This window comes from Pholis gunnellus (assembly GCF_910591455.1).
Source record: "Pholis gunnellus genome assembly, chromosome: 22".
Classification (NCBI taxonomy): domain Eukaryota; kingdom Metazoa; phylum Chordata; class Actinopteri; order Perciformes; family Pholidae; genus Pholis; species Pholis gunnellus.
In genome coordinates, this window is record NC_136549.1 from 9,140,421 (window position 1) to 9,152,769 (window position 12,349).

At 44.2% G+C, this 12,349-nt stretch overlaps 1 protein-coding gene across 1 annotated transcript; it reads left to right on the forward strand.

The window, feature by feature from the left end:
• Positions 1-5,784: 5,784 nt before the first annotated feature.
• cntn1b (contactin 1b) lies at positions 5,785-11,534 on the forward strand (the record flags this gene model as incomplete). Its single annotated transcript, XM_079183696.1, has 23 exons — positions 5,785-5,839; positions 5,944-5,979; positions 6,066-6,192; positions 6,295-6,476; positions 6,645-6,740; positions 6,826-7,038; positions 7,155-7,254; positions 7,358-7,542; positions 7,712-7,836; positions 7,941-8,058; positions 8,222-8,372; positions 8,465-8,592; positions 8,676-8,848; positions 9,011-9,134; positions 9,303-9,470; positions 9,637-9,786; positions 9,881-9,951; positions 10,061-10,313; positions 10,420-10,541; positions 10,697-10,886; positions 10,984-11,105; positions 11,217-11,373; positions 11,452-11,534. The coding sequence occupies 23 exons, from the start codon at positions 5,785-5,787 to the stop codon at positions 11,532-11,534; spliced, it is 3,129 nt and encodes a 1,042-aa protein (XP_079039822.1).
• Positions 11,535-12,349: the final 815 nt, after the last annotated feature.

Sequence of the window (12,349 nt, forward strand, 5' to 3'; positions counted from 1 at the left end):
AGCCAGAACTCCCACACTTAATCCAATCAGCCTGTTTTTAGCCACATGTTTTCTCAAGCTTTCTTTTATTGCTTGCCTTTTCTTTTTCTTTGTTTTGGCTTTCCCCTCCCGATCTGTTACTTTTACACCGAGCCTATGCTTCCTGCTACTGAGCACCAACTGAACACAAGCGGAGCTGTGATTGATCCAGTGTCATTATCAAGTGCTTCCACCCCCCGAATCGCGGCCACTGTGCAGCCTTTTCTCTTAGGCGATCGTGGCATTGACAGAGCGACCCGACAGTGTCTCCAATGCCACTTATGTAATGGCAGAAAGAGAGAGAGAGAGAGAGAGAGAGGATTACGTACAATAGGTGCACCTGAACAGGGTTAAGTGGTACACACTTTAGTTTCCGGATGTTTCGATTTTGGTGATCAAGAACCTCTCAGCACAGTTTCTAGTGCCTTCGTAGAGAACAGTGACTTAGACCCACAGAGTTACATCCCTCTTCATACACAGGACAGACCTGGGATCAGTGCAGTTTCCTAAGACTCCATGAATATTTTGCATACAGTCTACCGCCCCCATATTACTCACAAGACAACTGGGAAGAACTTTTATAATGTGTTCATAAGGGCACATTAAAGCTTTATCTACTGTGATCTCAGTTTGTGAAGCATCCATGTGGGCTTACTAACTTAAAATAGCCTCGTTGAGTCTCACTTTGGGGTCCAGGGTTCCTACACAGGTGTGAAAGCTATTTAAAAAGTGAATTTAAAAACGCTTGTACACTGGTATTAGTTGTGAGGACTAATTTTCAGCTATGGATTGTTATGGCCTTGTTGACAATCATACACTCAGTTATCATCACCAGCCCGTATGGTATTCAAACACACCGCCAGATCATACCATCCCGCTCGGAGTTAAAGCATAATGTGTGGGATAATTCAAATGTGTAGGAAACCTGAGGTCAGAGCATATTCATGTCAAACATTCTCCTCCTAACGTTCATCTTGAGGTGGAGCCCCTGCTCCAGCAGCACTAAACTACTGCCAACCTACTCACCAGGTAACTGCCAACGGGAGCCAGACTCGCCCTCTGGCACAGACTACTGTTCGAACGAGACTTACTGTCACTGGTAGCACTTAGAAATGAAAGGGGTCGGACAATTGCGTAATGATACGGAATGTGGAAACAAGTGTATCTGTTTTATGTGGATGAAAATATTGCTCGTTTCACTGCAAATGGTAAACACACTGGTGACTTTGGTTTATGCATTTAACCTTATATCTGTGTATGTTGTCTCGTTCTGAGCGCAGCACTCGGTGAGTTTTTTATTCCTGTAAATGAATGAAGCTTGTGTGTGTGTGCGAATGTCTGGGTGCACAAGTGTGCGTACAGTGTGTGTGTGTGTGTGTGTGTGTGTGTGTGTGTGTGTGTGTGTGTGTGTGCGGCACATGCATGGTACTGTGTTACAGCGTGCGTGATGTATAATATCGCTTTTCCATGGATAACGGTCTTTAATTCGGATGTGTGTGTCTTCTCTCAACGGGAGATACGAGAGCTTTTTTTTTTTTCTTTTTTTTTTTCAGCGAACATTTCCACGTCTTAGGTTTATCATAACTTGCATCAAGTTTTTACGTTGCGATGTGTCAGCTTTCCACATGTAGATATTTTTGTTGTATTCAGTAAATAATGGCTTGACTTGAGAGCAGATGTTTTTGAGGTCAGAGGTTGAGAGTTTGGCCCCACTGCATTTTGGGTAGGAGGGCGTTGCGTGGGATGCAGCTCTTTACAGTTTTCACTCTTTCATTTGCTGTGAACTTTATTTTACTTCCAATTTTTTTTGAACTTGTCAGGTGAATTTGCCAGCTCAAATGTTTAGCCTATCAGGTATCAAAGGAGATTATTTAACTTGTGACTGAGCTCTTGTGACACCTGTATTGTTTCTGTCTCTGACAGTTCATGCACCTTTTCTGTATTTTTTATAAAAAGGAACACACTTAAACAGGATGTCATTTCAAACACATCTGTGCAACTATTTTACGGCTACATGTGGCGTCTGAACGCAGAACGCCGGAAAACTGTTGTCCCAAAATAGACATCCGATGAAACTGACGCATCCTTTTTAAGAGTGGGCACCTAAAAAAAAAAAAACTAAACAAAGTGTAATTTGGAGCATACAGAAGGAGGGCCGGCATGGACGGATAAGCAGACTGGCATATTAGAGTGTGAATACCCTTGAAACAATGTTCTAGTGACTGGTGAACAATACAGTAGGATTTACAGAATATGATATGATATAATATGACATTCTGGTTAATGTTGAATCTAAATGAGAAGCATGAAAGGCTGTCGAAATGGTTTACTCTACAATATAATATTGCAAAAATATTTTGTATTTTAAATGAAGTTTAAAAAAATGAAATAAATGTTGGTTTCAGGATTTCAAATCAGTTCTGTTTTTTTCCTTTGTGGTACTGCATGCAGGGCAACATGCACAAGTGTGTGTGTTTAGCTCCACCTAGTGTATGAAAATAACATTTTGTATCCGTCAAATCCCCCCACAAAGATAAAGCACCAAAAGATAATCCTTGGGGGATTAACATACATCTGGACCTGGTGTATGTGCACATGCGCTGTGGAATCTTTCTTTTATTCTCATACCGGAAGAGGTGTTTTGTAGTTTTCCATATAGCTTGTTTTCAAAAGGAAAACCAATGAAAAGATAGTTTAGCTGCTAAAATGCAGTGCCAACATTGATTTATGTCACATTCATGTCCAGAGAAAAGTAATTGGAATAAGAGTCAAACTAAGACATTTAAAAGTAAAATCATGAATATGTGTATATATGCTGAAGTGTATATTAGCCCAGTGCAAATGTGGAGTAATCCTCCTGTAACTTCAACACTCTATATCTAAATATTGAAGAGGATTAAATCGTAATTCATCCACTCATAGAACTAGTGTCTGGAAGCTGTCATTAATAATAGACTGAGTTGAGGGTCATTTATGATGCACAGCACATGGCGAATAAGATATAGGCTCTGTGGACAATTGAAGCTAACTATTTGCCTTTTCAAATAATTGGTATTAAAGTAATGCAATGATATGCAGTGCACCGTTTATTGAAAACGCTCACTTTAACTAATTCCAATAACGACTTTATTCCGTTGTCTGGGATGCGCAGTGATGCCCACATCCCTCTCATCCTCCCTCTCTCGTGGACCAATCGCTGCCGCATCCTGGCTGCCACCCAGAGGTGTCACTCAGCCGCTTTCCTCCAATAGAAAAGTTCAAATGCACGGGACGCTCCGGCGGGTGGGCTGTGGGACGACGCGGTTCGGGTCCGGCTGTGCCACGCGGACAGGTTACTGAAATATAACAATCTGCCTCCAAAGGTAAGAACGACATCACATGCGAGTGCGTGCGTGTGTGCATGATCTAACTAGCTCGTTTGTCTAGACTGAGTTGAGGATAAACTGGGATGTGTTCGGCGCCGCAGTGCTGAAATGGACCGGCAAAAGGAAGTACCGCAATGCAGAGCAGCGAATTACCGGTTCCGCTCAGTCGTCATTGGGGTGAAGTGATGTAAGGTGCTGCGCAGTTACTTTTCGAGGCTGGTGTTTTTTTTTTTGGAACGAGTGCAACGAAGTGAGCGCTGTTTTGATAAAAAAAAAGGTTGTTTTAGCATCTCACTCTGCAGTTGAGGTAATAAAAGTGCGTCTCTGTGGATGCAGGGAGGAGACGCAAGGTGAAAGTGTCAGATACTGCATGCGTCAAGGGCGCAGTAGGCTGCTGGATGCACCAAGGCATAGTTTGTTAAATGGCAGACCGTCCCTTTTAAGATCGTTTCCTGTACTGCACTGCCATACAATATATTGACTCTATATCACTGAATTTATTATCAAGTCAAATGTTTTTGGTTAAATATAAAAAATGATGATATACACATACACTTTCTCCCGTGCCCTGGACTTAAACAAAATAATGCAAAAATGTGAGTCAAAGTGAAATGTAGACATAAGGGGGAATCTCCCCTCACATCCTCAACATGAGGCCATGTTTATTTTGACATATTCAAGGTCTTGTGAAGCAAAATCGTAATCCAGAGCCGGCACTCAAACACATCAACAGAATTCCACTTTAATCAACCCAGGAAACTCTATAGGTTAAAACCGGCTCTTGTTGAATTCAAACATGACTTTGAATGTGATTTTGTGCAGCCCTAAAAACACACAGCAAACATGGCCATTCAGGCAGTCACTAAGACTTAATACATGTGCTGACCTATATTTCGCTTTGGTCTGTCCAAAGAGGATCTGTGATGGGATTATCAGCAGGGGAAACGGATGAAAACACACTCTGATGGATTGATCAGAATTAGTGGTGGAGCAGATTGCTGCAATAACACAAAGTACAAAGCCGTATGTGAACGTGTCTTTGCAGCTTGTGCGCTAAAGTTAGATGATTTTTTTGGAATATGTTGGACCTGTGATGCATTACGATCCTTCTCTGGGATCTTGCTGCTCTTACTCCATCTGAACGATAAACCGTTTGAAGACACGAAGCTGTGCAAATGCAGGGTACATGCTGCCAGCTGCTGGTATACTGTTGTGATATTAGTGTTGAGTCATCAAGAGAGCCCAGGAGGAGTCAGTGCTGCAGTCTCTGCGTGTGGAGGGGCTGTAAATTGGGTATGTGCCTCTGCTCTCTCTCTCCTCTCTCTCACTCTCTCCTCTCTCCTCTCTTTTTCCGGTGGCTGCCTGGCCCTTTTTCCTCTCTGCACTGTACCTTCCCATTCTCCTTCTCACACCCAGAATGACTCAGCAGCAATCTGCGAGACTGCCTATAGCTGCTAGCTAACTGTGAGATATACTGGCATTTGTTGTCAGATGTTGGCTAGAGTCGCAATATTTACCCCCAACAAGTATACCTGAAAACACATGTGTACCTTCCTCAAAATCATATCACAATACAACATTTATTTTGCAGAATTACAGATGTACACATCTAAACATTTCTACGGGAAGATTGCTGTTTTCCTGATTTCCTCTTGATTTAAAATACATTCTCCATTGGGAGCTTTACGGGTGTACACAGTACAAGGATCAACCCTCCCCCACTTCATCCCATCCTGGTCATCTTCATCAATCCTGCTTTACATCTCCATGATCCCCTTCCAACCCGTTCTCTCTATTAATATCTCTGTCTCTCCCAGCATGTCCCGTCTGACAGCGAGAGTCGAAACACTGCAGTATACTCACAGCAGTGCTGCTGTTTCATCCTGCGGAACTGATGTGTAAGCATTTGTGACGGCGTAGCAGGAGCTGTCTAGGTGCTGCAGTGCTACCCTGTGTTAGTTCCTAGATGGCCCATGTGTGTCAACGTGCACACACACAAACACACACACACAGTACAGGCCGGTGTGTCTCTGCATATGCACGCAGCCCGCATGGCTTTTTGTAGTGTTCTGCTGAGTCATTCACATCCTGAATCATTTATATGCACAGGGAGGATTCCAGCTAGTTCTGCACCCTGATTTCTGGTGTAGAAAAATCATGCACAGTCATCAGTCTGATAATATATCTTGAGGGTCGCACACGTGTTTTAATAATCTACAATGAGGGGAGATCCTTTATTGTCATAAAAAAATAACAGTGGTTCTGTTTCTGACATCCTGTTTTGTTGTTGTCTCTTATTCAGCCCTCTCCAGTTCATGTCCTGTCCATTGACGTCTTGTTTGTGTCCCTCTGGCCATCTGCCTCAATCACGTGGCTACAGTAAGTGGATTTGTTGACAGTCATGGCGTCCGCTGCTTTACTGGTCCTGGCCCTCTCCTCCTCAATCTCCCTCACAAGTAAGAGGCCCTGTGATGCAGATATACCGTTCACCCACTTGAATTAAGTCAAGTGTAACCCCTGCACACCATTAGCTGACATGACGCTGTTTTCTGCCTTGCAGTGGCGGTGCTATTTGGCGAGCCGAGAATCTTTGGAGGTGAGTTCCTGGAAAATTGGTGACCACAAAATCGTGAGTGATGTTAAATGAGTACGTCGGCTAATTGTTCTGTAACATTTTGCCAGATGATGCTACTGGATACGGCCCCATCTTTGAGGAGGAGCCAGTGGACGTTGTCTACACTGAAGACTCACCAGACGGGAGAATCTCCATGAACTGCAGGGCACGAGCAAACCCACCTGCTTCGTACAGGTTACAAAAGATTTATATGCAGTATACACACCGGAAAGAAATACAGTGTTTATACCAGAAGTAGTGTTGATATCGCATACAATTGTGTTGAATCACTGCTAGGTGGCGCCGTGATAACTGGGAAATCAAGCTGATGGAGCAGCCAGACGAGTACTACAGCCTTGTTGGGGGGAACCTGGTTATTACAAACCCCAGACATAAGAAACATGCCGGGACGTACGTCTGCGTGGCCAGGAACATCTATGGCACCGTCATCAGCAAGGAGGCCAGGGTCAAGTTTGGATGTAAGCATGTGAACCCTGAACAAAAGCTGTTCTCCTGCCCGGGTTCAGCTTTTGAAAAATATGTCTTTTCTTGGTGTCACAGAAGACACAAGGATGTGACAGCTTTTGTTTTCACCATTTGTAATTCCCATTTATTCTTTTTATTTATCCTTATCCCTCGTCGTAAAGTTGTGGAGGAGTTTCCTCAAGAGGAAAGGGATCCAGTGTATGTCAAAGAAGGGCAGGGTGCTGTTCTGCTGTGTGCCCCTCCAAAAGCCTGGCCACGTACGTAGAGGCCTATCCGTCTCCTTTTGAAAAGCCAGTCTTGTGAAGATAACAATGACAACTCGTCTGTCTTTTCCTTTTTCAGAGGAGGTGACCTACCGCTGGATCTTCAACGAGTTCCCAGTTTTCCTGTACACAGATCGCCGGCGGTTTGTCTCCCAGAAGACGGGGAACCTGTACATCTCCAAAGTGGAAGCTCAGGATGCAGGAAACTACTCCTGCTTCGTCTCTAGCCCCGTCACCGGGAAGAGCGTCTTCTCCAAGTTCATCCCGCTCATCCCCTTACCCCCTGATGATGGTTAGCAGACAACATCTGTGAAAAAAATATCTCCTTAAGACATGGCACACCATGTTGAAACGTTTCTGATTTGCGACATTGAACAATTTGGATATAATTTACTTTCTTTGCTTCAGGTGAGGAGAGAAAATACCCAGCAGACATCAGCGTGAAGTTCACAGATACTACTGCCATGCTGGCCTCTAATATTACTTTGGAGTGCTTTGCTCTGGGAAAGTACGTTTTCATTTTTGTGTTTTTGTCTAAGTCTACTGATGAGGAACATCAGATACCTGCTGTCACAAAGGCACTGCTTTAGTCTCTTTGTGTGTCTTTTCAGCCCGATCCCTCATATTGTTTGGAGGAAGGTGGACTCCACAGACCTCCCGCCAAATCACGAGATCAGTGAATCAGGAGCGGTGCTTCATCTGTACAATGTACAGTACGAAGATGTGGGAGCATATGAGTGTGAAGCCATCAACACTAAAGGAAAGGACTGGTACAAGGCCTGGCTGTATGTGGAGTGTAAGTGATTTCATTGGAGTATCCTTTAGTAGACTTAGTATAGAGATTTTTTCTTACAGCTGAATCCACCAGTGGTGTTTTTGGACAGCAGTAAGGCAACAAGTGGCACGTTTGTGGTGCATACATTGGAATATTGTGTTGCATGTAATCCCCTGTTCTGTTTGCTCAGCTGCTCCAGAGTGGGCTGAAACCATCAACAACACTCAGATCGACATCGGCTCAGAGCACACCATGCGCTGTGTGGCATCAGGGAAGCCCTTCCCTTTCATCCGCTGGTACAAAGATGGATATATGGTAAAAAAACGTTTTAATAAAAGTCACATTTTGTCACATTCCTTGAGAGAAATTGGGGAGAACATGCTATCAACTCAGCATTTGGGTTGTGTGTGTTTTTCCAGTACGGGAAGGGAGAGTTGAAGTTTTCCAGTCTCACCTTTGATGACTCAGGAATGTACCAGTGTATTGCTGAGAACTACTGGGGCATCAAATACGCCAACGCTGAGCTGCGAGTCATCGGTGAGACCTCTCAAGAAGCAATGCTCTCATTGACTTATTGAATATTACGAAGCACGATTGTGTTATTATTATCACAATAATATAAATCCTGTTTTTCTAGAAGTTTTCATGAAATTTGGGAGAATGACTAAACACAAATTTACACTTTATAATCTCCCTTCAGCCTGTGCTCCTACATTCGAGTTTAACCCTGTGAGGAAGCAGCTTCTTGGGGCTAAAGATGGCCGCGTGGTGATCGAGTGTAAACCCCGAGCTGCTCCTAGACCGCGGTACACCTGGACGAAGGGCAAAGAGCTCCTCTTTAACAATTCACGGTCAGTCGACATTAGCATTAAACAGTGCACTAGAAGGCCCTTCCATACCCAGCCACTCTCAAGCAGCTTAAATGAATTGTTTTCACTTTTAGGATTTCCATCATGTTTGATGGGAGTCTGGAGATCCTCAACGCCACCACCAACGATGAGGGTTTGTACTCCTGCTTCGCTGAGAATGACAGGGGAAAGGCCAACAGCTCTGGCTATCTCACCATCACAGGTCCGTGAACATGTGCATATTTCACACGTGTACATAATTTCAACAAAGTAAACGTTTACAGTGAACTTGGTTCCTTTCCTCAGAGGCTACCAGCCTCACAGAACCACCTGAAGACACTGAGGTAAAGGTTGGCGATGAGGTGATTCTGAGGTGCGCCGCCTCATACGACCCCATGCTGGACATCGCATTCATCTGGGCCATAGACTTCAGGGTCATCGACTTTCACTCTGAGTGGCAACACTACGAACGTGTTATGGTAGAGTGATGTTTTATTTTAGCCTCCTTAAACATCGTACACTCACGATTGGTCACCTGACACCTTTACTGGTATTGTCAGCTAATGACAGATATATAGTTCTGCCTCCAGCCCTCACCCTTTCCCTCTTTTATGTCATTGTTTTCACTTCCTGTTGTGCAGAGTGAAGATGGCAGCGGTGATCTGAGAATAAAGAATGTCCAGATTTGGCACGAAGGTCGCTACACCTGCGTGGCTCAGACAGTGGTGGACAGCGACACTGCATACGCTGACCTCAAGATTGTAGGTCAGTCCCAGCATGCTTCGCCTCAGGATCATGGATGCAGAGCTTATTTTAGATTTTTAATTACATTTTAGTTGTTTGGTAGATTCCTGAGCAACGGCAGAACAGAAAACTGAGCAGAGCTGACCATCTACATTTGTACCTTCTCTTCCTGTCTCCTCCCTGATCCAGGTGTTCCTGGGCCTCCTGGTGTGATCCGGGTGGAAGAGATTGGGGACACGTGGGTGAAGCTGTTGTGGACAAAAGGAGCGGATCACAACAGCCCCATTCTCTCCTACACCATTCAGACCAGACACTACTGGGCCCTGAATGAAGATGACTGGAAGGACGCCAGCACCAGTGAGTACTGCTCACTGCCAGTAGAGGGCCAACTTGCTCTGAATCCAGCATTCTGACCTAATGCGATCTGATCGCTTCAACCTGCAAGTGAAATATACTTGCACCTAAACAACAGAGAGCAAATGTAAAATGGTTAGGTTTGACAAGCCATTCGTGTCTCCTTCAGCTCCAACCTTTCTTGACGGCAATGTGGAGAAGGCAGAAGTGACGGACCTGTACCCCTGGTTGGAGTATCAGTTCAGGATCATCGCCACCAACGAGCACGGCTCCGGAGAGGCCAGCATCCCCTCCCTCAAGATCAAAACCTGGGATGCTGGTAAGGAGAGAATACTAATACCGGACACGTATTTTAGTCAGTAGGCTACAGGCGTGGGGTACAACAAAACCTTACTGACCTTTTGTCTACTCAGATCCAGTGGTTTCTCCCACTGATGTGGCGGGTTTTGGAGGTAGAAATGGCGAGATCGTCATCACATGGACTGTAAGTAAGCCCTCAGTTCATGTGACTTAATCATATACTTCATCAAATACTTACACACAGCACGTTTACTCAATTGAAGAGGTTTCTCTTTCCACTCCTGACCCCTTAGCCCGTGGAGCCTTGGCATTTCTCCGGCAAAAAGTTTGGCTACATTGTGGCATTCAAGCCTCATGATGCGTACGACTGGTGGTACGAGACCATTTCAGACCCCGAGACCAGGCGTTACGTTCACAGGGACTCCTACTTCATTCCCACTGAGGAGGATTTCCAGGTCAGAGAGTTTCAGGTGAAGATCAAGTCGTTTAATGTGAAAGGAGACGGGCCATACAGCCTCACCACGGTCATCTACTACCCAAGAGATGGTGAGGACTTTGTCTTTGTTTGGATTCCGTTTTATGGTTCTTAAAAAATGGTGGAACTAAACTTGACGAACATATTTTCTTTTCTCATCCATTTGTCCAACTTCAGTACCTGTCGAGTCTCCAACAGACGTCTATGCCAGGCCGGTGTCCTCCACTGAAGCTCTGGTCTGGTGGCTGCCTGTGGTCGACACTGGTACAGGCCTGCAGCAATACATTGAGGGATACCAGGTACATATAGCTTTTTACTATATAAGCTATATATATAAAAAATGTGTATCTGTTGGTTTTTCTGCATACAGATATTGATAAATAGGTAAACAATATGACCAGGGATGTGTAATCAACATTTCTTAAAAAAAAAACCTGTGTTTCTTGCTAACCAGGTGAAGTACTGGAGAAAGTACGATGATCCGGAGCCGGGAGCACACCGTATATTTGTTTCAGCCACAACCAACCAGACTAGGTTGGAGAACATGCTGCCAGACTCTCACTACCTCATTGAGGTCCGTGCCTTCAATGGAGCCGGCCTCGGACCCCCTGGTGAACACTGTGAGATGTTCACAAAGAGACCACGTAAGACTGATTACTCGCAATCTAGGGACAACAAACACCTCCAGTGAGAGTTATTGTCAAGATGTGGTCTTGATAAATCATTTGTTTTTGTTAACAGCTCCACCAGACCCTCCCCGGATGTGGAAATATGTTACCTGGACAGGACAGTGGTTGTATGTGTGGTGGGATCATATCCAGTATGATTGGTTTGGCGATATTTCCTTCCCACTCTACTACAAGGTGGGTGTGGAAAGCTTTGCAAGACTATCTATTAAGCCAAATCATTTTTTTCCCCATTAGCTCTAAGACTAATTCCAATGTTGTAAATCCACCCTGCTTTTCGTCTTGAAGGTTATGTTCAGAAAGACGGGTTACATCTATGGGAAAGTCTACGTCACTGGCTGGCACTTCATGGACTTCCCCATGCCTCAGTTTGGAGACTATGAGCTGATGGTACGCGGCCGTTATGAAGGCGGGGATGGCCCAGTCAGGAAGATCAGGATTAAGGGTAAGGGCTAAAATATAAACAGTTAGATATGCTTTGTCCTCTTTGCCCATTTGTCTCATAGTGTTTCTGCTTCCTCAGGTAAAGCATCAATGATCACGCCGACTCTAAGCCTGGTGTCTTCGCTGCTGCTGACGCTGTGCATTGTGGGATTGGAAATGTAAGTGCTGTCACAAGTGACATGTATATAATAGACTGTGGGAAGTCAATTTGTGGATAGAAGAGATCCAGTCTTCACCTCCAAACACTGTTCGCACTGATAGTCATTGGTCAAGATCCTACATCATGCATCTTTTGTGTTGCAACACGACACAGGAAGTTGCTTCTGTTGGCCCCAACACTTTTTACGGACTTCCGTCATCATTACATGAAGAACACAGCAGCACTGCTGAACTGCGTTAGGACTCCTCGGTCAAATCTGTATGTCTACGTCTATGTAGTGTTGCATCCAGATTTTCACCCCAAAGTCGAAACCAAAACAGCCAGGACAGATGCTTGTTGTTGGATGATATGACTGAGTTCTCCACACACTGTGTTCAGATAGAAACAAACACCTTCAGAATAGAACAGTTCTACCATTACTACAATATGTCCTCTTGTATAATTCAACTCCCTTTATGTTTCCTGTGTGAACTGGACAAACAGTAGCTTACCAAGTTAGAATTTAACCCATTAAATGGGGAAATGTTATTTACAACAAGCACTATACATCTCTCAGATGGTGGAGCAATTAATAATATGTAAAGAACTGAATGATAGTCATTGTATTTGGATCGGAATGAGCTGAGAAGGATGCATAACTGTGGTTTTATGAACATATATCAGTTATCATTTTTATTTCTATGAGCATATGCACTGTATTTTAATTAAACAACCTTAATCTTCACAATCATGTTTAAACTTTTGTTCAACTTTTTACATTAATGTTTGTTTTGTTCATGGTGCTGTGTGATGGTACTATAGAGGATGCTTGTCCAAT